This window comes from Lissotriton vulgaris, chromosome 9 (genome assembly GCF_964263255.1).
Source record: "Lissotriton vulgaris chromosome 9, aLisVul1.2, whole genome shotgun sequence".
NCBI classification, from domain to species: domain Eukaryota; kingdom Metazoa; phylum Chordata; class Amphibia; order Caudata; family Salamandridae; genus Lissotriton; species Lissotriton vulgaris.
This window is the reverse complement of record NC_141697.1, coordinates 713,957,185-713,983,830: the sequence shown is the minus strand read 5'-3', so window position 1 is coordinate 713,983,830 and position 26,646 is coordinate 713,957,185. Positions and strand designations below refer to the sequence as shown.

Sequence of the window (26,646 nt, the reverse complement as noted above, 5' to 3'; positions counted from 1 at the left end):
CCTTCCTTCCTTCCTTCCTTCCTTCCTTCCTTCCTTCCTTCCTTCCTTCCTTCCTTCCTTCCTTCCTTCCTTCCTTCCTTCCTTCCTTCCTTCCTTCCTTCCTTCCTTCCTTCCTTCCTTCCTTCCTTCCTTCCTTCCTTCCTTCCTTCCTTCCTTCCTTCCTTCCTTCCTTCCCCAGTAGGTATATATAGTTAGCCCGATGTGCCTTTGCTAGGTCTCAATATATGTGCTCCAGTGGATTTTGAGTAATTTAGGTTCAAAAAAAGATATATATCTGGGCGGAGCCTAACCACACATCTGATCTGATTGGCTGTCAGCTCTTCATCCAAGAAGTGTTGGCAGCCATCTTGGGACCAATATACATGATAGCACCTCATTAAAAAGCATTGTAGTTAATAGAGGGTTTTAGGACTTTAGTTACATTATAAATCATTTGTTGATGGTACCATACTCGTTTTAGGAATTGTGGTGGGTTCTAAGGTGATTTTACCATGTGAAAAAACCTTCTGCTGTGATATCATGAATATTGTTTGAAAGAAAACTAATATCTCATGATTTTCCCACAGTGGTTTGGAAGGAGATCTATAAGCTAAACTGAAAGCATATTTTCTGTAAATTCACATTATCTTTCTCAGTCATGTGAAAATGAAGTCTGACATTCTCAGTAAAACATGTACATCCAACAAGGACAGAGACTGTCAGTTGATTCCTTTGTGTTCTACTGCAGCCTCCTAGAGTGTTCTAAAGAACAACTAGAGCGCTAACAGTCCTACTTATTACAAAGGTATGGCACACCTGAAGCCATCTTGATTGGAATAAAGTGGTAACTCTTAAAACATTTAATTTAAAAAGAAACAACATGAGGGGGTATATTTTGCCATAGAAAGTATGATTAGTGCTGCAGAATGAAAAATTAGGGCACATTTTGAGTGACTTCTCAAATCCTTTTCTATTTCATTAAAACATTCTGACATGCAGTCTCCCAAAATGGCCACCAGAGACAAAAGAGCCCAAATGTAGCCCAAATATCACCCAGATGTAGCCCAAGTATAGCCCAATGACAGAATGTCCCAGAGTGTTCTAAAGAACAACTAGAGCGCTAACAGTCCTACTTATTACAAAGGTATGGCACACCTGAAGCCATCTTGATTGGAATAAAGTGGTAACTCTTAAAACATTTAATTTAAAAAGAAACAACATGAGGGGGTATATTTTGCCATAGAAAGTATGATTAGTGCTGCAGAATGAAAAATTAGGGCACATTTTGAGTGACTTCTCAAATCCTTTTCTATTTCATTAAAACATTCTGACATGCAGTCTCCCAAAATGGCCACCAGAGACAAAAGAGCCCAAATGTAGCCCAAATATCACCCAGATGTAGCCCAAGTATAGCCCAATGACAGAATGTCCCAGAGTGTTCTAAAGAACCACTAGAGCGCTAACAGTCCTACTTATTACAAAGGTATGGCACACCTGAAGCCATCTTGATTGGAATAAAGTGGTAACTCTTAAAACATTTAATTTAAAAAGGAACAAAATGAGGGGGTATATTTTGCCATATGAATTATGATTAGTGCTGCAGAAAGAAAAATTAGGGCACATTTTGAGTGACTTCTCAAACCCTCTTCAATTTCATTAAAAAATTCTGACATACAGTCTCCCAAGATGGCCACCAGAGACAAAAGAGCCTAAATGTAGCCCAAATATCACCCAGATGTACCCCAAGTATAGCCCAATGACAGAATGTCCCAGAGTGTTCTAAAGAACAACTAGAGCGCTAACAGTCTTACTTATGACAAAAGTATGGCACACGAGAAGCCATCCTGATTGGAATGAAGTGGTAAGTCTGAAAACACTCAATTTAAAAAGGAACAACATGAGGGGGTTAATTTTGCCATAGAAAGTATGATTAGTGCTTCAGAAAGAAAAATTAGGGATCATTTTGAGTGACTTCTCAAATCCTCTTCTATTTCATAAAAAAAATTCTGACATGCAGACTAAAACATGCACTTTGAATACCAGCAGCAGACGTCCCTGGTGAGCAGTAGCTTTACTACAGTGATCTAATGTGCAACTAGAGTGCTAACATTCAGAATTTATGGCAAATGTGTGACACATCTGAATGCCTTCTTGATGGAACCAAAGTAAACAAGCATTGAAAATGCAATAGATCTCGCCCTCGTTTAAGTTAAAGCCATTCTGTTTGTAATGAGGTGGCTTTTTAGCTTTGCTTTTATTAGTGTTTTTTCAACTTTCATGTAAATAACATGCATCTGTATGCATATAAGTATATGTATGCATGCATTTATGTTTGTATTTATATAGATATACAGATGATATATGTTTATATATGTATGTATATATATATATTCACTGAAAAAACCATAGGCTATAGACCATATATAGTTAGGAATTAGCATTTACAAAACATTGAAAATTTACTGAAAAAACCATAGGTTATAGACCATATATAGTTAGGAATTCGCATTTACAAAACCTTATTTTACTCACACAAAACCATTGAAATTCCATATATAGTTAGTTGCACTAACTATATATCGCGCACCCGCAATCCACTGCTGATGATGTCACATATTACATCATTCATGACATGGTCAGTGACATCACTGATGACATCACTGATGACATCTCAAATGACATCACTGATGACATCTCAAATGACATCACTGATGACATCACTGATATCTCATTTGACATTACTGATCACATCACTGATGATATCATTCATGTGATAATACGATGAACCTCTTCAGACTCTAATATAAGCTTAGATACAATCAGTGTAAACAGACACTCACAGACTGTCACTCATCCATGGAGTTACTCACACACCTAGTCAGTCATGCAAAGAATCAATCACACCTCCATTTCCTCAACTATACAGTTATACAAACTTTACTTATTCAAACATATACTAACACATATTTACTCTCTTATACAATCCCTGATACAAGTTCACAATGATCCATACGGCCACTCACACATTCACTGGCTCTTATGCACAGTTATTTATATATGTCAACTCTCACATGTACTGTGTTTTACATATGTACTTACTTTGACATGTAGCACTGAGATATCCATTCACTCACCAATACACTCATGCACACAGTCAACCGCCCATACAGCTGTTTCCACATGCACTTTTGAAACCATACATCTAGTGAATCAACTGCTCACACATCTATGCACAGAGTCATACACCTCCCAGCCACCCACACATACACTCAGTCTCCCATACAAATACTTGGGCAACCAATCAATAACCCATATAGTTACTCATATAGCTACTTATCAACACATGCAACAGTTTACAGAACAACAGACATAATGATGCACAAATTAAGACAGTTTAGTCACTAACCCATGCACTCAGTGAGACACATTTAATCACTCACTCATACAGTCAGTCATGCACCTACTAAATCCTTCATCCAGACACTTATACATCCACTCATTCTTCAATATGTAAGACATATTTTAACTTTACAGAAACATACAGTCACTGGATGTTGTCATCAGTGATGTCATTTGAGATGTCATCAGTGATGTCACTGACCATGTCATGAATGATGTAATATGTGACATCATCAGCAGTGGATTGCGGGTGCGCGATATATAGTTAGTGCAACTAACTATATATGGAATTTCAATGGTTTTGTGTGAGTAAAATAAGGTTTTGTAAATGCGAATTCCTAACTATATATGGTCTATAACCTATGGTTTTTTCAGTGAATATATATATATATATATCCAACGTAAAGAGTTGCTTCTAGAAGATGGAGCCCACACGGGTGAAATCTTCTGCACTATTTTATTTCATGGCCACAAACAAAGTGAAGTTTCAAATATCACTCCAGTGAGTTTCCGCATGTGCTCATGTCATAAATAATCCTTCAAATTTCCCAGGTGTGTGGCTTGTCTGTACGGTGCAAGTCGCAAAGTTCTTTTTACTGGTCCTGAAAAGGCAGCACCACGTCCCAACAGCAAACACACAGTGTGGCGACATCAGGGTCCGCAGCAGCAGCGGGGCTTCCATCGCGGCTAGGCACGCCGCTCACATCCAACGTAAAGAGTTGCCTCAAGAAGACGGAGCCCACACGGGTGAAATCTTCTGCACTATTTTATTTCATGGCCACAAACAAAGTGAATGCACCGCCAGCAGCACTTCAAATTGAAAAGTCAAAAGCCGACGCGTTACGGGCTCCTGCCCTTTGTCATAGGCTGACTTTTGAAAATGAGCACACGCCGACCGTCGTCGTTTTTCAAGTACCTGCCCGAGTGGGCGTGGCTGCTCGCCCTAAAGGCTCTAATATTCCCTTGCAATTGATACTGCAAACCGGGTAGAAATTCTGTTCCTCCGGTGTTAAACCACTCTATGCAAAGGCATCTAGTTATAGCGCCAGCTAAGCATTACCCGTGGGGGCGTAAATGACCTTGATTGCGCAACCCTTAAAGCATGCATAACCTTGTAATTGGCAGCTCCCAGCATACTGAAGCATACTTTGAAACCCCTGTCCTTGCAGCAAATGGCAGCACGACAACCTCTAACCTGGCAGCACCCAGCACGTTGCACAGGGAAGTAGACCCCGGCCCCCCAATGAGTCAATCCTGCTCTGATTTGAAATGTGACTGCTCTTAGGCACTATTTCACTCACTATGTCACTTATTCACAAAGCACGATAAGGCAACAAAAGCGACCCCAATGTCACCATCGATACAGCACAAGTCGTGACGAATGACACCCATGTCACTGCGCCGTTTTTTCAGCACTTTTTCACCTGTACAAAATGAATTTTTTTAAATCACAAACACACCAGCAAAGAACCGGCGAGCTCAAATAATGGCCGTTTTTAACTTTTAATTGTGCCCTGTCAAGTATTCTCTGGTTATTTTTTCCTTGCTGTGGGCCTAGGCCTAAAAATTGTCTTTTATCTCCCTCTTTTCTTCTACAGGCTTTATGTATTGCAGGCAATAACTGTAAAAATAGTCCTGATGATGATCCCATTGTACTATGAGCCCTTAGGGATCGAAACGTCGACGCAATAAGCAGTGTAGCATATTATTTAATATGGTTATTTGAAATTGTTGGCACTGCAGGGTGAATTTGTTGTAACTGTATTTACTGTAACTACAAGTCACCTATTGGCTCAAAAACTTCTTGTTTTGCCTGAAAAGTTTTTTCCTTGTTCTATCTCCCTCTTCCTGGTTTATCTTTTCTTAACCTTTCGGGATAGGTACAGGACTGTACCCTATCTTGCCACTATTTTTGGCCTCCCCTTGGGCCAACACAACTTCATGTTATCTTATGAATAAACTTACGCCCGGCTGGACGTGTTTCAAAAATATAGTACTTATTGTAGTCTATATTGCTATTTTCCTGTTATATCTTGATTCCTTAGGACCCCTGTTCTTCGAAATAAGTTAAGTAACCCACGGTCCGAAGGTCCCCTACTGGGTTCCCTTGTGTCCTAAAAACGAGATTCATTTAGAGCAACTTTACTTAAAGTTATGAAGGTATTAAAGAGCTGTATTTGTCCGAGAGTGCACTGGATAAATCTCACTTGTTTGGGCTGCTAGGCTCATCCAGGTTCTACAATGGGGAGTCATACCAATGTTCAAAACTCACAACCCATTAAAAATTCTTCACATGAAATACCTCATTATGCTCAAGGACCAATGAAATACACTCGGAACATAACGTGGCAGGAAAAGGCAAGCTGCTACAAAAGTGGACGCAGAGGCTGAACGATAACAAATGCTCTAATTAAGGAATAAAGATGCCGCGCTCCACAACAAGATAAACAGGCAGGATATTACCACTCTCTGCGCCGCTCCCTTAGTGATTGCTGTTATACATATGTTCCGGACTTATTTGATTGGCAGCGCCGAGGTTCTTTGAGCGCCGAATCTCTTCTGACTGCTATTTAAAAACACAATCGGTAGCTCTGGTCATTGCCCATATAAATCAGCCACCGTCGTGGGGGTGGAGGGAGGGAGTCGGAGCAAGGGTGACTGACATGTACACAAAGCGTGGCGATAGCTCTGACACATTTGCACACATGATATAAATCAGCCATCGCCATGGGGGTGGAGGGAGGGAGCCGGAGCTAGGCCTAAAGACAGCCACATTTCCTTTGCGGACTACATGACAAATTAGCAGGGAAGAAGAAAATGAGCTTGCTGCCTAGATGCTGTGATAGGTCTACTATAGGTAGCAAGCGACTGGGCGCTAGATGTTAAAAATGCCCATTAAACGTTACATTCACACACCATTGAAAACCACGATGTTTGTAAGAATACGGTCATAATAAGACGGAAAACATTGTGTCTGTTGTATGGACTAGCGAATCATAGGTATGCATGTGGCTCACTGAGTGTGTTGTGTAAAATATTTTTAATGCCAACACGAGTCTTCAGTGAGGTAGCAGTTCAGGCGTGCTCTGTTTCGTGACGATGTTTTACATGTTGTCTAATGCGTGCATCACAGCACTGCATGGCAATTCAGAATCTTTTCAGGTCATGTAGAAAATGGAATTAGGCAGAACATATCAGGAATGGCAAAGGAAAACGTGGCATGACACAGCACAACGAAGCTAGACATGCCATACGATAAAATGGCATGACACAGCTTAACAAATCAATGCATAACACAATAAGCCGTGACGCCGTCTAACAGGGCGCACACAGAGGGAAGGATCTTAAGCGTGCCTCTCTGCGCTAGGTTGTAATGCATTCACCGCGCTGCCTCTCAGCTCTGGGTCACGTGCAATGAAGTTCAGGCACACTGTAGTGCCCCCTCCCTGATAATCCTCCTGCGTAACCTTGCTCCATCGACAACTTAACTCCCCATTACCCTGGCTCTTTGGGGGTTATCAAACCATTCATAACTCCAGCCCTTCGCCGCTCTTATTTATCCAATTAATCGTGCATGGTGAGCCCCGTCACGCACGCAGGCCGCACTCGCAATATCACTGCAAAATGTAAATGTGTGCAGGGCTGTGCGATGCGTGCACTAAATACAGATTATCGTTGCCGGTAGCTCCAGGAGCGGGAAATCACCCCATCTGCCACGTCCCCGCTGCCGGGGCACGCACAAAATAGAAGCCGCCATGGGTGTGCTTGTTGGTGTTATCACGTCAGGAGCGGGAAATGGTTCTTACTGCAAACACACAATCACCTTTGTAGGGTGACAAATGTACACAAAGCGTGGATACTTCACTCAGTGGATCGGATCAGTCAGCTCAGCCTCGTTTGACGAAAGGATGTAAACGCAAGTTGTCAAAACTGACTCACCGCTGCAGTCCAAATCGCCCTGCACTCTCTCCCGAGTCCCGATTCCACTGAGGAGAGCGCGTGTGGTGGCGTGCTAGGACGTCACTGCTGCACTTTAAGCAGCACAGCGCGGGTGTAGGCCAGGGCCGTCATTGGTAGCGCTTTCGCGCGCTACAAGATTGACGGCCCTGGCCCCCAAACAATAGGCAGTGTGTGCATGATGCCCCCTAAAGCCTTTCGCCGCGCACCGCACCACCTGCACTCCACCTATCGTGCGTGCGTGCATGAACATGCTGCCCCCTAAAGCCTTTCATCGCGCACCGCACCGCAATGCTGCCACCTAGTGCCTTTCACATGCTACTGCACCTACCAGATAGCACTCGCCAGGCCGGTCAAGTAGGCCTTGAAACTGACTCGACCTGCACAAAATTCACTCGCATTTGCGAGCGGGCGAGTACATTTGTCGAGCCCTGACCATGGATCCGAAGAGTCTCTTCCCCCTGAAGCGTTTCGGCCCTCCAAGCACCTTAATCCTAGGGTGGCCTTCAGTAAAACCTGGCATGGACCTACCACCTTTAATCTCTGCGTGGCACTCGCTTTCCAGTAAGCAGTATGCCGGAAGTGGAGGTCCCGATTCTGCCATTCAGGTATGGCCAAGTTGTAACTGAATGTTTTTCACTGCTGATTTGCATAATATCATTTCATTTCACAGCCCACCGGTGGGCCTCGGGTCACACATCTCCGTTGTCCAATCTGCTACCCCTCTTGCTGCTGTAGGCTGCAGTTTGAGAACCGGCCACGCAGACAAAGTCCAGTTATAGTTGCGGTGCATACTTACATGGCCAGAAGCGCCATGTATGTAAATGTCAAAAAGAAAGCCCCGAGCTTTTGAAGTAGCACTCCACAAGGGTTCAGTTTACAAAACCTTTTATTCAGGCACAACATCAACCATGGATCTCTCTCCCTGACGCATTTCGGCGTTCCAAGCACCTTAATCATAGGGCGGCCTTCAGTAAAACCTGGCATGGACCTACCACCTTTAATCCCCACGTGGCACTTGCTTTCCAGTAAGCAGTATGCCGGGAGTGGAGGTCCCGATTCTGCCATTCAGGTATGGCCAAGTTGTAACTGAATATTTTTCACTGCCGCTTTGCAAAAAATGATATTATGCATTCAGCAGTGAAAAACATTCAGTTGCCCCAGTATTGGAACTTTTATAGATTCCCATGCTTTGTATCATTCCTGGTCGTCGGAATGGGAGCCTCGGTAGTATAAAAACCATAGAAACAAAAGAGAAAAACAGGCCTAAGCCTCATCTCATTTTGTATCCTATCACTCTCTTTCTGTAAAAGAGACCAAACTTTTGCCAGGACCAATCAGAGCAGCCTCACCCTCTAGAACCTTCCTGAGAGAGCTCAGAGCCTCAGATTTTTCTACCGAACGTTGTGCTAGGGAGTCTCCACTGAGCTTTGCTCAGTTTCTTTTCTACAATCTTATTGGATTTTGGATTATTTCTTCAATTTTTTCAACTACTATCAAGATGTCTGACAAGGAGAAGAAGGCCCTGTTCAGGTCCTGTGCCTCTTGTGGGAAAAAACGACTTTTTGTGGAGGATAAGTATGACAACTGTATTTATTGCTTATACCCGGACCACACGGCCACCGACTGCAAAATCTGTAGAACCTTCTCTACCAAGACTCTCCGTGACAGAGAGGGTCGACTTTTGACCTGGCTTCAAAAGATGAAGGAGGTGCTTTCATCAGATGAAGAGGATTCAACATCTCTGGCGTCCTCTCACAAGTCCAGGAAGAGGGGTAGGTCTCCCCCTGGTTCTTCTTCTTCGGTTGAGCCCCCTCTTAAGGCCCCTCACAAGATCTCTGATAGGTCTGAGAGGGCTGGTCCCCTTCAATCTCCTCACGGAAGTGAAAAGGAGAGGCAGGGACAGGCTACTGGATTGGCTACAGCCTCAAAGGACAGAATGGAGGTATCCATTACTTCTCCTCCGTCCAAAAAAGAGAGGGCCGGTGACAAACACTCTTCTGTCACTCCTGGAATCGGTCGGGAGAAAAAACAGCATCTGTCGACGACGAATACGTCAGGTACGTCGAGGACTCTTACTTCTGTGAAAGTTCCCGCTGTTTCCTTGGCTCCGTCGACGGGCTCGTCGTCTGTAGCGATCTCCACGTCGACGTCTTCATCGTCATTCAAGGTTCCAGGTTCGTCGACGATTGCTTCTTCCACGTCGACGACGATGAGCTCCGGTAAGGTGCTGTCGATGGGCTCGTCGACGACGAAAACTACGTCAACGCCAACGACAACTTTGACGTCAACGCTGATGGTTCTGACGACGAGTTCGTCTACGAAACCGCCGACGATCATCCCGTCGACGACCAAGACTTCGTCGACAACGGCGGCTGTACCTTCGACGACTGCTGCTCCGTCGACGGCGGCTCCGACGACGAGACCGTCGACGGGTCAAAAGATGCATTTTCCACTGAAGAGGATGAAAATTACGCCGGAAATGACGTCTCCTCGAAGAGTGTCGTCGCATCCACCAAATATGCTCCTGGATGATGAGTCTGAGGAAGAGGAGGATGAGTTTGGCCATTATGGAGACGCCTACAGTACCTCAGACTTGCATGTAAAACTGCAAGACACTGACACGGAGGAATATTTTGAGCATGCAGGAGACCAACAGTTGCACTATGTTTCACAAGAGCGACGTCTCACTGGTTTAGGACAGGACATGGTGGCCATGCCCGCCTCTCTGCTCTCTGATCTTCAGCTGATGTTGCAGGACTATAGAAACAGGGTTCCTTCGGAACCTTCAACGCAGTCTGCGCAACCTCCTCCTCAGGGTTTGCCACAAGCACAGTCAGTTACTGGTCCGCCTCCTTCGCAGGTGGTGCCCCACCTCCCACCTCCGTTTATACCTCTGGTCCGATCTCGAACACCGGATCCAGAACCAACCAATCCTGTCCAGCAGGATACCTCTTCGGACGATGATGCTGTTCAAGTGGATCCCTTGACTGATCCATTGCATTACCCAGATCTGGATCAGGGTGACAGTGAGCTACAAGACCCAGACGCCACTGGTCGTGATACATCTATATCCCCTCCTGTGGACATAGGGGGGTTCCATCACCTGATGGAGAGGGCGGCAAATAGGTTTGGACTGCTGGTTACGAGAGAGGAGTCTGAATGCTTCCTCTATGACTTCAAGGAGCAATACAGGAGATCTGTAAAGTCCATTCCGATAATCGAACATGTGTGGGAGGAAGGCATGAAGATCATGCAGAATCCAGCCACTGTGATTCCGGTGCTTCCCAGACTGGAAAAAAAGTATAAAGCTCCGGAAGGCAGTCCAGCTTATCTTCTTGGTCAGCCGAAGCCTGATTCGGTCATCTCTCAGGCCGCCCAAAGCAAGTCAAAAAATCCAACGACACCTTTGACTACGCCTCCAGACCAGGACGGTAGACGTCTGGATAACATGGGGAAGAGGTTTTCTTCCATGGCCTGCTTGCTGGTTAGAGCAGCGAATTCTCTCGCCATTCTAGGCAGATACGATCGCCAGATGTGGTGTGACATGGCACCGTTTGTGAAACAATTGCCAGACGCGACAAGGGATGAGGCCAAGAGAGTGCTGATGGAGGGTGAAAAATCCTCCTCCGAAGTCATCGACTGTGCGATGGATATCGCTTCCACTGCTTTTCAGGCCTTAGCGGGGTCAGCGGTGCTATGTCGCCAGGGCTGGTTGAGAGCCACCTGGTTTCGTCAAGAGGTCCAAAATAAGATCCTGGACCTCCCATTTGATGGAGAAATGCTTTTTGGTAAGCATGTTGATGATGCCCTGCAGAATATAAAGAAAGATACCGACACGGCGAAGTCACTGGGATCTCTCAACTACCGTAAGGTCCCATTTAAAGGCGTTCGTGGCAGAGGTTTCTCTTCGTATAGAGGCAACGCCCAGCAGAGATATTCTTCACAATCGTCCCAGTCTTATAAGACCCAGTACTCCAATCAACGGCTGGGACAATCGGCGTCTTACTCTCGCCAAACTCCGCAAGGGCGTCAGAACCGTCAAGGACATGACAGCGCATAGCGGCCTCCTGGCTCTACCTGCTGTTCCTTCCCTCCCAGTCACATCGGTGGGGGGCAGGATATCTTTTTGTCTGAACAGCTGGAGGTGTATAACATCGGACCAGTGGGTCCTGAATATTGTACAGAGTGGCTATACGTTGGAATTCCAAGATCTTCCTCCAACAAGAGCTCCGGGCGCCATCCGCACAAAACATCTGGGACTGCTCCATCTAGAAGCCCATCAATTGTTCCTCAAGGGGGCAATAGAACCGGTACCTCTTTCTCAGAGGGGCAGAGGTTTTTATTCCAGGTTCTTCCTGGTGCGGAAGACGACAGACTTGGCGCCCCATTCTAGACCTACGAGAGCTCAACACTTATCTCATCAAACTCTATTTCAGGATGGTCACTCTCCAGGAAATTCTTCCTCTTTTGAACCCAGGCGACTACTTGGCCTCCCTGGATTTAGAAGATGCATATTTCCACATTCCGATACACCCAGCTCACAGACAATATCTGCGGTTCACAGTGGGCAAGAGCCATTTCCAATTCAAGGTGCTTCCATTTGGCCTTCGGTCTGCACCTCGGGTGTTCACCAAGGTGTTGGCACCAGTGGCAGCTTTTCTAAGGACACATTCCCTGGAGGTGTTCCCTTACTTGGACGACTGGCTAGTCAAGGCTCCATCTTTCGAGGAAACCTCTCAGGCTGTTTCGACTTGCATTCAGTTGTTCAGACACCTAGCTTTCAACCTCCTGAGGCGGAAGCCGGGAGTGGCGATCCTTGCTTTTTAAAATTATTGTAATTTCTGTGATTTTAAGACAGCTTTTACCTTTGAGTGTGATTTTGTGTGACTTGATACATAAACCTACCTCTCCTCCCTGGGCACTCCCGCGCAGCTGCAGGCATCGCTGCCACGGGACACTTCCTGGTGTTGACGCCCCCCCCCGGGACACCCAGGACACGCCCACTAACAGCCAGGCCACGCCCCTTTTTACAAACAGTCAAAAAGCGCACCACTAACAGCGCGAGTCGGACCACGTCGACCTCCTGAGGCGGAAGCCGGGAGTGGCGATCCTCGCTTTTTTAAATTATTGTAATTTCTGTGATTTTAAGACAGCTTTTACCTTTGAGTGTAATTTTGTGTGACTTGATACATAAACCTACCTCTCCTCCCTGGGCACTCCCGCGCAGCTGCAGGCATCGCTGCCGCGGGACACTTCCTGGTGTTGACGCCCCCCCGGGACACCCAGGACACGCCCACTAACAGCCAGGCCACGCCCCTTTTTACAAACAGTCAAAAAGCGCGCCACTAACAGCGCGTGTCGGACCACGTCGACCTCCTGAGGCGGAAGCCGGGAGTGGCGATCCTCGCTTTTTAAAATTATTGTAATTTCTGTGATTTTAAGACCGCTTTTACCTTTGAGTGTGATTTTGTGTGACTTGATACATAAACCTACCTCTCCTCCCTGGGCACTCCCGCGCAGCTGCAGGCATCGCTGCCGCGGGACATTCCTGGTGTTGACGCCCCCCCCGGGACACCCAGGCCACGCCCACTAACAGCCAGGCCACGCCCCTTTTTACAAACAGTCAAAAAGCGCGCCACTAACAGCGCGAGTAGGACCACGTCGACCTCCTGAGGCGGAAGCCGGGAGTGGCGATCCTCGCTTTTTTAAATTATTGTAATTTGTGATTTTAAGACAGCTTTTACCTTTGAGTGTGATTTTGTGTGACTTGATACATAAACCTACCTCTCCTCCCTGGGCACTCCCGCGCAGCTGCAGGCATCGCTGCCGCGGGACACTTCCTGGTGTTGACGCTCCCCCCCCCCCCGGGACACCCAGGACACGCCCACTAACAGCCAGGCCACGCCCTTCGCCCCTCCCCTATTCATTATGTGCTTCCACCGGAAGCGCAGCGGACGAGCGCAGCGGACGAGCGCAGCGGTAGCGCCGTTTGCGCGCCGAAGGCGCTCCTAAGGCAAGCCCGTCTGCGCCCGTCCGTGACCAGACCGCGGCCGGGGCCAGTTATGCTGCCGGTAATAGAACACAAGGTGGAAGGATAGTGTGGTCAGGTGAGGACTTAAGGGCTTTTGATCCCCCATCTGATTGTTGCTCTCACACTATAGATCCCCTGACTTTCAACCCCCCTCAGATCTGTGGCATTTGTGAGATAGTTTTTGGCAGTAAAGACTCTGTGAGGCCCCCCTGCCCCAAACCTCCAACTCACATAGGCCTTAGAGCTGGCCTACTGAACTGCAGATCCCTAGCCAAACATGCAGATGATGTTTGGTTATTACTAGAAGAGCAGGAGTGGGATGTCCTGTTTTTAACAGAAACCTGGATCAAGGAGGACAACTTGACCTCTATTGCACTAGCAGTCCCTCCGGGATTTAAAATATGTCTCGCCAACCGCTCCGGGAAAAAAAGACGCGGTGGTGTAGCCATTATTTTTAAAGAGCAGTTAATATTAACATCCTCGGCCCCCACTACTATCCAGGGAATCGAAGGCCTTCACTTCTGCTTTCAGGTTAGCCCTCAGCTATCGCTTGCAGGATTGGTGATATATCGCCCTCCGGGCGGCGTAGACCCCAACCTTCTCACCCTAAAAGATACGATTGTTCAGAGCTCTCTCCTCCACCCCCAATTCATGGTGGTAGGAGACTTCAATATCCACATGGACAAACCCGACTGCGCCATGGCAGAGATGCTCAGAGCAACATTAAATACGGCCAGTCTTAGACTGGTCAATGAGGGCCCTACACATACAGGGGGCCACACGATCGATCTCATTTTCTCTAACATCAAGAATGTGCTGCCTGAGGCACCACTCCCTCCGACATGGTCAGACCACTCATTGGTCCCATTTACACTGAATATGGTCTATGACTTTCCTGCTTCAAGCAAATGTTATTTCCTGAAGAGACAATGGAAAAGGCTGACCCCCGATACTATGGGCCCTGTCTTGGCACAAACTACCCCATCTTTGACCAATATTGCCAATATAGATGCACAGCTCCTCAATGAGTGGGTCGGAAAGATGGTCTCCTCCATTGCTCCGGCCTCACGAGCACTATCAAAGAGAGACTCCCCCCTCAGCGCCCTGGTTCTCGCAGGACCTAAGAAAAGAGAAAGCAGCTTGCAAAAAGCTGGAAAGATTATGGAGAGCAAACTACGGCTTCGAAGAAAGAACGATATATAAGGAAGCTTCCAAAAAACTGGGGAAAGCTATTAGGAAAAGTAAAAAACAATTTTATGCGGACTCTATTTTACAGGCAGAGCAGTCAGGCAAACAGATTTTCAAGGTGGTACAGTCGTTTTTTAAACCCAAGTGCATTGAAAGGGAGGTTGCACCGACAGCTACTCTATGCGAGCAAATCTCCGAGTTCTTTGACCAAAAGATCAAAAAGGTGTATGAATCTTTTGGACCAGAAATAAAAACGTTGAAACAGGACCTCACGATTAAAAATCGAGCCAGGCGAGACCTTTACCCAGTTCATGAATATTTCCCTGAGTGAGGTAAGACAAGAACTTATCCGATGCAAATCCGGATCCCCAGACGACCCATGCCCAGCAAAACTATGGAGCTCTCTTGCTGAGTTTGTAGCGCCCACACTACAACACATCTGGAACTCATCCATCACTTCGGGTATATTTCCGGACGTCTGGAAACATGCTACTCTCCTCCCACTAAAGAAAAAACCTAATGGGGATCCAGAAGACCTTAGTAATCTCTGCCCTATATCACTCTTAGCCGCCCTGGGAAAATGTTAGAGAAAGTCATACAGCGCCAACTGAGCAAGTTTGTAGAAGTAAACAAGGTACTACATGAGACACAGTCAGGCTTCCGACCCGGCTTTAGCACGGAAACAGCGCTTATTGAGGTAGCTGAGTCAGTAAGGTGGTCGATGGATGCAGGTAACTCAGCAATGCTGGTACTCCTGGATCTGTCGGTCGCCTTCGACACGGTGGACCACGCCAGACTACTCAGTCGCCTGGCCGAGATAGGCATCCAGGATAAGGCGCTGGGATGGATACACTCCTATCTGTCCCAGAGAACTCAAAAGGTGGCACTAGGGACGATTTCTTCGGCACCCAAGGCCCTCAGCTGCGGAGTTCAGCAAGGGTCGGCTCTCAGCCCCCTTTTGTTCAACATCTACCTTGCGCCTCTCTTTACGTTGATTGCCAACTGGGGTGTCAAGGCAATTTCTTATGCTGACGACACCCAGTTGGTATTTCCGTACTCAGAGATGACGCAGGAGTCCTTTTCGAACTTCAAAGGCTGTCTCCAAGACATAGCCCATTGGATGAACACGAATAAATTAAAATTAAACGCCAATAAGACCGAAGTGATCTTCTTTGTCAGAGGCCCCACCCCGCCTCAGAACTTTGGTGGCCAACGGAGATGGGCCTAGCCCCCTCACCCAGCCGCACGGCAATAAATCTTGGATTTAGATGGGACGATAGCATGTCCTTTACCTCCCACATCCAACAAGTCGCCGGTTGCTGCTTGAGCAAACTGAGAAATCTCCGTAAAATCCTGAGACTCCTCCCGGAGAGCTGCCGGAAAACGGTTATCCATGTCACTGTTACATCACGGCTGGATTACGCCAATGGACTCTACCTAGGCCAACCAAAATACCTGACGCAAAAACTTCAGGTAGTCCAAAATGCGGCTGCGAGACTGTTACTGCGAATTCCTCTCAAGCAGTCAGTCTCTCCGCATCTTCGCTCACTGCACTGGCTGCCAGTTGCCAGCAGAATAAAATTTAAAGCACTTACGCTGGCGTTCAGATCTCTGCATGGCTCCTGCCCAGAGTACTTGAAAAACCGCCTCCCAAGATACTCCCAAACCCGCGCACTTCGGTCCAACTGCCGTGTTCAGCTAGCCGTCCCGCGCACGAAAAAGGCTCGACTAGGCGGTCGGACTTTCTCGGCAAACGTCACCTCTCTTTGGAACACTTTACCTCAAGAAATCCAGCAGGCTCCTTCTGAACCTTGCTTTAAGAAGCTGCTGAAAACGTGGCTCTTCACCCAACCCCGCTAGCTTCCTTTTTTTCAGCCTCTAGGTCAACTATGTTCCTCTAGCGCCGGGACACCTCCGAGCGAGGTAGCTGTTTGCGCTCTATAAAATGCAGTGTTATTATTATTATTAATTAAACAGATGCAAGTCAGTTCTGCAACCCTCCAAGACCACACAATTTCTGGGGGCCATTTTGGACACCACACAGTGCACGGCTCGTCCTTCGGAGGACCGTCAACGAAAGTTGATCGTATCAGCTCGCCAACTGTTCCACAAGAAATGCCTGTCAGTCCGTCAATACAAGTCCCTTCTAGGGTCGATGTCATCCTGCATACCATTAATACCGCATTGCAGGCTGCAAATGCGCCCTCTGCAGGAAGAACTAGACAAGCAATGGCGCCAAGCAGACTGATCATTCAACGACAAGGTGTTGGTGACTTCAGCAATGAGAAAGGCATGCAAGTGGTGGCTGGTACAAGAAAATATCGCACAAGGTCTGACGTTCAGAATTTCTCCCCCCTCCCCTCATCATAACCACGGATGCCTCTTTGGAAGGCTGGGAAGCGGTGCTCCGCGAACTTCAAGTCAGCGGACACTGGAGCCCGGATCAGCGCCAGTGCCATATCAATTTTTTTGGAGCTGACGGCCATTCGGTTGGCTTTGCGGGCCAACCGAATGGCCAGAGTTCGCAATCATTCAGTGCTGGTCCGGACAGACAATACGACGGCCATGCACTACGTCAAGCAAGGGGGAACAAGGTCGCAAACTATGTCCACAGAAGCTCAGAGAATCTGGGATTATGCGATCCTTCACAACATCAGTCTGAGAGCCGAACACCTGGCAGGCTCGCTCAATGTCAAGGCGGACGCCCTGAGTCGACAGACGGAGGTGACGCACGAATGGGAATTGAATCAGTCCATTTTGGAGAGGGTGTTCTCGGTTTGGGGGACACCAACCATCGACCTGTTTGCCTCTCCAGTAAACGCCAAATGCCGGTTTTACGCAAGCAAGGTTCACCATCAGGGGTCCCTGGGGAAAGCCCTTTCGATGGCCTGGTACAGCACATTCTTTTACTCTTTTCCTCCAATTCCCCTCATTCCTCGAGTACTCAAGAAAATGAAGGCGGAACCGTGCAAGATGTTCTCATTGCACCAGCGTGGCCCCGGCAATTTTGGTACACAGAGCTCCTGAGGCTCTCCCAGGCTCCTCCAATTCGCTTACAATCAATTCCGTCCTTGTTGTCCAGGAATCACGGGCAGGTTTACCATCCGGATCCGAAATCGCTCCACTTGACAGCGTGGCTCCTGAACACAGAGAGTTCCGTCATCTGAATCTTTCCCAAGAATGTTGAGACGTTTTGTCACAGGCTCGAGCACCGAGCACAAATAAGACTTACAAGGCAAAATTGAGAAGGTTCTGACCAAGGTGTCAAAGACAAGGTCTCCATCCTTACAAATCTCTGCCTCACCAACTCTTGCCATATATACTATCATTGGCTAAATCTGGGTTGGCACATTCGTCTGTGAAAGTCCATCTTGCAGCCATTTCAAGGTTTCGGCGTACTTCTTCAGGCCCTTCCTTATGGTCCTCTCGGATCGTTAAGCAGTTCTTGAAGGGTTTGTTCCGGATGTACCCTCCAGTTCGACCTCCTACACCAGTTTGGCAGCTCAATCTTGTCCTGGCTCAACTCATGAAACCTCAGTTTGAGCCTGTGCACAAGGCGGACTTGAAGTTCCTCTCTCGGAAACTTACCCTCCTCTTAGCTCTTACTTCGGCGAGAAGAGTTAGTGAGCTTCAAGCCCTCTCCATAGTGCATCCATTCCTTCAATTCAAATCGGATTGGTGCGAAGAATAAGTACATCCTAAGTTCATTCCGATTTTAAAGTCTTTCTTTCCGCGCCCTTCTACACCTGCGGAACGCACTTTACATTCTCTGGACGTTCAGGGATGCTTGAAATTCTACTTAGAGTGAACAGGACCCTTTCGGAAATCATCCCAGTTGTTTGTGTCCTACAGCGCACCACGGAAGGGATTTCCTTTAGCAAAGAGTGGCATTTCCCGCTGGATCTCCAGTGCGATTCAATTTTGCCATCAGGAGGCGGGCAAGCCATTGAACAGTAGAGTTTGTGCCCATTCTACAAGGTCTGTGGCATCGTCTGTGGCTCTTTTCTCTGGAGACGCCATTAAGGATATATGCAGGGCACCAACGTGGAGCAGTACTCATACCTTCACGAAACATTACTGCCTAGAGTCTGCAGGACGAGACGACGCGGCTGTTGGCCAAGCAGTTCTGCAGAATATTTTTCATTGAGAGGTGAGCTTTCCCTACAATCCCTCTGTGAGAAGTTGGCCTGATATATAATGTTCACTATTCTAGTGAGCACTTTGTATCAGTCCAAACAACCCTTATTGATGATTGGTTGTAAGTCAACCTTTATAGACCAGCTATCCTAGTAGCATGGATACGAGCAGTCTTCGGGCTAAACTCTAGAGGGCGTGTTAAGCCAGCTGTTATACCATCACATATACCCCTTGAACACCAAGTGAAAGGACACCACACAAGTGTTATGAAAATAAACAGTGTATTTATTTAGATCACAACAGCCCTGTACTCTTTATGAGGACAGGGTACTAAGCACACAACAAAACTCTTACGAAAATACTTTAAGTTGCACAATTTACACAAATGCCCGAGGGGCACGAAAAACCATATACTCTAAAAGTGGAATGCGAAATTACTAGCAGGTAAGTACTAATCTCATAGGGTTTGGAATCGTAGGACTGGACTACTGAACCTTCAGATTACTAGCAGGAGGCCTAGGGGACTCGGGTGCAGAGTGTGCACTCTCACGCGGGATGCGGGACAAAGTCTATGGATACTAGTAAATGCAAAGTTAGTGTTTTCGGGCGAACCCGACTAGAAAGGTCAAAAACGAAAGTGGATCTAGGCACTTAGAGAGTTGTTCTACGCTGGAGCACCGGGGTACTCGGTTTACCTAGCCCAGGGGCTGCGGCTGCATAGGGTTCAAGTGTCGTCGTAAACCCTCGTTGACGAACCAGGAGCCTGAAAGAAGAAGTTGCTGGCAGGCGACCAGTGAAGAGATTCGGATGGATCCAAGCCTGGATCAAAGATGGAAGACACCTGTAAGCAGAGGGGACCAAGTTCTGAATCACTAGCCAGTGATTAGATGGGCACCAGGATGGCACCGGATGGAGTCACCTCGACCAGGTGAGTGGGCGACCCTGGGCTCTGTAGTCTCACGGACCAGGAGGCGTTGTCGGCGACCAGGATGGAGGAGCGAGCGGTCCCACGATGGTATCTGCTGTCGACGTCGCTGGACCCAGGATTGGGGCAACAAGTCTTGACAAACGCAAGCCCACGCGGTGGACTCAAAATGGCGTCTGGAGTGGACCAGGAGGGTCCGGGTGCTCCTCTTTTGGAGGGGAGCAAGGGCCAGTCTGGAGCAACCAGACCAGCGGTGTTGATGTCGTCGTTCGTCGTCGGGAAGGCCAAAAGCCAGCGGGCTAGTAGCCAGACAACGCCGTGAGCAGCAAAGAACAGAAGGGCCCCACGCAGATCTGGAGGATGCTGGAGGGCTGAACTTCGGTGCTGGAGCTGCTCAGGGTTGGGGCTTCTCGGACCCCAAAGCACTCACTCGAGGATCCCTCGGCGGTCGTGCTGGGCAAGAGTCGTGCAGTCTTGAAGATGGCCGGTCCCTCGCGGTCTCGTCGCACCCACGGATCTCAGCTGAGCTGACGATGTGGGTAGAGGTCAGAGGTGCCAGGGAAGCCGGGGCTCGTCGTGCTGGTCAGTCGGATTCCGGAGGAAGGACGTGCAGCAAACCGCAGTATTCTTGGATGGTGCCTGCGGGTGCAGGGTGACTACTCCTTAGTCACAAGGGAGAAATCTTGAGAAGATGTCGAGAGTTCCTTTCGTAGAAAGTAGTTTCAGGATTCAAAGATGATCTAATTTGGAAGGGGGCCCGCTCCTATCTTTATACTAGGAAAAGGGGCTGGCACGCGACTAGGTCCTGCCCATGGGTGGGACCAGGAAGGGGGGTGGTTACACCCCTCTCCCATGCCGGACTTTCCCCAGCTCAGGGGCTGGTGTGCCCCTGGAACTGGTTCTAGCCGGCAGATGCATAGTGAGCACCGGGGTGCCACTTGCAGTCACCTTCCTCTAAAGCCCTGCCTACCCAGGATACACAAAACCCTGTCTGGGATGGTGCTAGCACCGCCCCTGACAGGAAACCCTTTGTCCAAGCCTCCCTCGCTGGAAGGACTCCCAGCAGCAGGAGGTCAGACTTGTGTCTGTGGTGGCAGCATCCATTTTGTGATGCTGAGGCTTGAGTTAACTTTAACCGGGATTCACAGTTATATACATGTCGTGTCCCTCTAGAAGGGTGGAATGCTAACCCCGTCGCCAGAATTGGCGAGGGGTTAGTATTACAATTCGTATGACACCTTACTCGACATGTTTTGATAAAGCGATACCAAAGATAGCATATAACCGCGAGGATTATAATGCACTTAAGAGTATATGGTATGCGTTATCATGGAACAGCTATTAGGACTTGGTTCCGCAAGCTGCAAACGGGCTCAGCTCATGCCAGAGCACCATCTCACACGATTCCAAGCACTCTGCCTTCAGGATTGTCAAGGCCTGCCATAGGAGTGACTGATAGGAATCTGTGTGTCCATTTTAGGGTTAGATATAGGTATACTATATCTAAAGCAAAGGGTGATTACACCACCTTGCCCCAGCTGTCGTTCAGCCAGTTGTGTCAGATTTAGATGGCCAGCCAGGGGTGGCATAATACATGCTGCAGCCCCTGGTAGGCCCTGGGTACACCTATGCCCTGAGTTACAGGGTCTGATAAGGTGGCCCAGTACCAATTGGATATGTACCTAAGGCACATGGAATCCATTTTACAGAGAGAGCAGTAGGCCTGGGGTCCTGATTGGCAGGGTCCCAGGCCAACTAAGTCGGAAATCCAGCAAAACACCAGGCAAAAAGTTGGGGGCAACCATAGTCAGGTATCCACCTTCCTACACCCTCCATCCTGGTGAGCACATTTTGCTTATTTTTCTTACTTTACTATAAGTATTACTATATGGTTATGTGATGCCATGTTTTTACAAAATGTGTCTTGGTGCTTTACTGCTAGCTACTCTGATACAAAGCATGGGAATCTATGAAAGTTCCAATACTGGGGCAAGAAAACAAGTTACTTACCTGTAACTTTGGTTCCCCAGTATTGGTAACTTTCATAGATTCCCATGCGCCCACCCTCCTCCCCTGGGAAAGCTCAGTCTTTTCACATGAGATAGTGGCGGTTTGCACAACGGCTACGAAAATCTGAGGCTCTGAGCTCTCTCAGGAAGGTTCTAGAGGGTGAGGCTGCTCTTATTGGTCCTGGCAAAAGTTTGGTCTCTTTTACACAAAGAGAATGATAGGATACAAAATGAGGTGAGGCCTAGGCCTGTTTTTCTCTTTTGTTTCTATGGTTTTTATACTACCGAGGCTCCCATTCCGACGACGGGGAATGATACAAAGTCGAGATGTCGCATCATCCAGCACAAATCGCGCATTAAAAACAATGTTCTAACGGCCCCACTGGTGAACCATTGGGTAAAACACAAACACACCGTTGACGAGCTGAGATGGACAGTAATTGCTAAAATTGAGAAAGACCCCAGAGGTGGAGACATGGAAGAGAAACTATCACATATGGAAGCAATGTTGATAGTCAAATTCAACTCTGCCACAAGTGGTCTCAACGAACTCTCCGAACTTTATCGTCTGTAACAGACTGATGATAAACTGAGATTCAATGTGCTGTTCCCCGGAGAGACCCATATTCACCGTAATCTACACCTGAAAAGTATCCCGTCTCCATAACAACGGGTGAAGAAACTACAGTCCCCAGAACCCTTGGGAACCCAGGAAATGATTATAAAACCGACTCATATACGAGAGCTCAGCCACAAACTGGAACTCTCCGAACTTTACTGTCTGCAACAGACCGATGATCACAAAAAAATCTGAGATTCAATGTGCTGTTTCCCTTAGAGACCCAGATTCACCGTAATCTACACTTGAAAAGTATCCCGTTTCCATAACAACGGGTGAAGGAACTACAGTCCCCAGAATCCTCAGGGAACCAGGAAGTAATTTTTTAAAACCGGCACCAAACGCGAGAGCTTAGCCACAGACTGGAAGGAGCCGGGCTCTGGACAAAGTGAACAGAGATCTAAATTCGCAGACCCCCCGAGTAAGACAGCGGACTCAACGCGTTCAGGTAAGACGCCTGCACAAGCTAGCTTACCCTACAAGCTAGACGATCCGTTTCTCAAGATTCAGACACCTGACTCCCGCTCCGTTTCCATTTACAGGAAAATTGGAGCACGCGACTGAGCAAAAACAAGATTTGGGACACACAAATTACCTCTGCGCTTAAAAGAGCTACAGTAAGTCCCCCAAGTGCGGTCTAATAAATAATACAAGCAACTAAGACGTTCCTTCCGTCAAGTTTTTAATCAAATCCTATTCCTTCACCCCACAGCTATCCTCACCAACTTAAACCTCCTTTCAAGTTCAGTTATCAGCCGCAGTAGGCGTAACAAGATGTGAGTAGACACGAATGATTGTTTTCTTTGGTGTGATTGCAAGAGTGCCTTCTGGACACTGGCATTTTAGAGGTTTAACACCAACCTCTTTTTCACCAACAGTGTCAACCACAAAAGCAGAGTCAACCACTAAGAGGTAGGATTAGTTCTGTTCTCACCCTGTAGTGTTGTGAAGAAGTCGGTTCTGCCCCCCATTCTGATTGTTTCTCGTTCTCCATTCACAGGCACACGGTCCTGATGAGATTTCCCCACACTCAGGGGTTATCGAAACGCGTAGACCTCTAGTCAGCATTAGGATCCTCTGATCTTTCGAAAAAAGGATTACATGGTGTATCTATCGTTTTTCCAATGCTGTGTTTATACTTGAATTGTGACATTGTATAGATTGTATATAAATTGTATTATATCTGGATTGTTTTGTGTGGTATGAATGATGAGTGCTAGCCGTGATTTTGTCGTTTAAAGTTCTGTCCGTACATGTCCTTATTTGTTATAATACCTGTGCTCACTGTGGAACTAATTTAATTGTTCCTATGTTTCTGGAATCAAAAAACAAAAAGATTGCATATTGAACTGAAATTAATGCATCTAAGTAAAAAATAAAAAGAAAATCAATTCAGTTGAGACTTGGCTCCCTGAGAATTACTGTTTAATTCAGTCATTCGAGAGATCACCCGAGATCCATTAATTAAGTAAAGTGGCAATATTGGTTATTTTCTTGGTTTATCATTGGGGAATGATACAAAGCATGGGAATCTATGAAAGTTACCAATACCGGGGAACCAAAGTTACAGGTAAGTAACTTGTTTTCTACAACTTGGCCATACCTGAATGCCATTGATTCCATTGCAGATCATGAATGGCGTCTTCATCCCTTGTTACAAGGCCTCTCCAAGCTTGGAAAGAACCTTGGTTAGATCTGTCCGCCACAGTTGAGAATGCGCAATGTTGGCAATTCTGCATACTGAGTGTCCAAGGCTGCTGTCGCTCAGACGCATTTAATCTCAGGTAGAGCTTAGGACTCCTATATGCCTTTTCACTGATACCACTCCTGTCTGGAAGTCTCAAGAAGATGAAAAACAACCATGCCTAAGTCATCTTAGTGGCTCCGGACTGGGCACGGATAGTATGGTATTCTGAACTCCTGAACATTAGCATCTGTCCTCTAATCAGGGTACCCTTCAGGAGGTTTTCTGTCACAGTAAAAGGGCAAGGTTCTGCACCTGAACCTGTCCATTCAACCTGCATATGTGGAGCTTGAGCAGTGACAGTTGAGGGGTTTTATTCGCCCTCCGGAAGTATGTGAGATCATTCTGGCAGCCAGAAGTTCTTCTACCAAAACCATCTATGCCTGCTGAAGGGACACGTTTGTGGCTTGGTGTACATCTAATTCGACTGACCCTCTGTCTACACCCTTGTCTGAAGTTCTTCTGTTTATTCTCTTGCTGGCCGGGTAAGGCTTTGCTTTTAGCACAGTTAAAGGATATCTTTGCACCGTGTCTGCCTTTCTACGGTTCACCAAAGACTGAGAAATACCTGCCCAGCACTTTCAAACAAGGCCCTGGGAAAGGGTCGATGCTTCCTTCCTGGGATGTCTGGCTTGTGAGGGAGCCTGTTTGAGAGCCTGCGCAGTAGCAGCCCTGGCAAACTTTTTCCGACCCCACGATTAGTTACATGTTATCCAGGCGATGGGTTTCCTGATAACCTGAAATAGAGGACGCCCGATTTGCCCTGCCAGGGACATCCTTCCGTCCTCTTTTCTCGGCTGTGAGGAAATAGCCTTGCTTATGCTGGGGAAAAGGAGCCACGTGGATTATACCTGAGCTTTGTTGTGAAGCCTCATTCGTTGGGGCCTTTATACGCCCCTTATTTTAGAAAAACCTACCGCGCTCGGCGCCTTTCCTACTACGGTGTATTGTCCTGCACCTTATTGTCCATATTTGCCCTGATGAAGGTGTAGCCCTGGCTGGGGCGATGCACCGAAACGCGGGTTGCCGTTGTTCGTGTGAGGGCAGCTGGATTGTATCTATCCCTACCCCCTTGATGATTTCGTCTATTCTGTCATCTAATCATCTTGTGGCTGCTATATATATTTTGATATCATCTGTGATGTGAATAGTGTGAGTGATGGTTGAGTTGTTATGATGAATTTTGGAATGCATGATGGTATGATTGTGATGTATGAATTTGGTGTGTGGGACTTGATTTATTGATTTATGTTTTATCAAATTATGGCGTGGTCTGGTATTTATCATGTTTGTCTATAAATTGATGAAATGTTTCTTAAAATAAATTACCATATGTTTTGTACCATTTGATGTGATCATTTATCTTAGCCCTGGGTCTGCTCCGGTGATAGTGGATTAGGAGAAGTACCCTTTCCCAGGGCCTTGTTTGAAAGTGCTGGGCAGGTATTTCTCAGTCTTTGGTGTTCTATATTTCCCCTGCTTACCTGCCTGTATCCTGTCAGGGGTCCCCCTTCTTATTAGTAGTTGCCTTTCTACGGTTGCCTGACCAAGATTCCCCTTTTGTCACCTGTTGTGTCTAGATTCCTTAAAGGCGTGTAGCATATGTTTCCTCCATCACTCTTCATTATGCTTCAGTGAGACTTGAATTTAGTTCTTATCTTAATGTGTTCTCCTTTTGAGCCACTGCACAGCTACCCTGTATGGCTCCTAACTCTGAAAACTGTCTTCCCTGTGGCAATAATATCTGACAGGAGGGTTAGGACATTGCAGGCGTTTTCAGGTGACCCTCCCTACCCGTCATTTTACCCAGACAAGCTGGTTTTCGAATTAGAGCATCTTTTTTTACCAAATGTGGTACACTTTTCACGTCTGGTAAAACGTCACTCTGCCTACCCTTTTCCCCTCTCCTCATCCTTCTAAAGAATAGAAAAGACTCCATCGCCTGGATACAAAATGAGTGTTATCCTTCTCTATTGATCATACTAAAGAATTCTGGGACGACGATCAACTCTTTGTTGGTTTTGCAGTGGCAAAGAAAGGGAAAGCAATTTAGAAGATAACTATCTCTCGATGGAGCACCCTCTGTATTAAGGTCTGCTACGCAATGGGCAGGAAACAGCCTCCTTTGGGCTTACAAGCTTGCTCTACCAGAGCTGCACTGGCGAGAGGAGTTCAATATCGGTCAGGCAGGCAGATGTGAATTGTTGCCTCGACAGCCAGGTTCAGCTAAATGGGCATTTTTCTTGTTTGGCACTCCAGACTTATTAGTTTAACAGACCCACCTTCGAAGAGGTAAGGAATATATCAGAAGAGCAAGTTAATTACCTTCAGGAAAGATCTTTCTGGCCGATACTCTCTCGCCTCAGATTCTTCATGACTGGCCCCTACCCCGCCTTCCCTCTCTATGAACTGGACTCTTTTCACATCTAAAAAATACCAGGTTTCGAGATCTGCACACTAGTCATGCCAACCTGCTGATGGGCTCTTCGCCTGTGGGCGTCGACAGGCTAGAAGGCAATTGATGTCTGCACACATGGGTGCAACTTATATGGCTCCACTTGTTAGTTCTGGAGCATAATGACGCCAGGACAGAGCTGCACAACACACCCTTCCAGCAGGAAAACTACTTTAAAGTTTCCAGATCCAGTCTGACCT

The 26,646-nt window shown here is 47.1% G+C and overlaps 2 protein-coding genes across 2 annotated transcripts in view; both read left to right on the top strand.

Moving 5' to 3' along the window:
- The window catches only part of CCDC61 (coiled-coil domain containing 61), a 786,500-nt gene that overhangs the window by 245,110 nt on the left and 514,744 nt on the right, over positions 1–26,646 (top strand). The window lies entirely within an intron of this gene.
- On the top strand, positions 8,837–11,398 carry LOC147692154 (uncharacterized). The gene has a single exon (XM_086937380.1). The coding sequence runs from the start codon at positions 8,837–8,839 to the stop codon at positions 11,396–11,398; it is 2,562 nt and encodes an 853-aa protein (XP_086793506.1).

Bases quoted from the DNA above. Each gene is read 5' to 3' on its own strand.
- LOC147692154 (XM_086937380.1), top strand. From the start codon at position 8,837: ATGTCTGACAAGGAGAAGAAGGCCCTGTTCAGGTCCTGTGCCTCTTGT.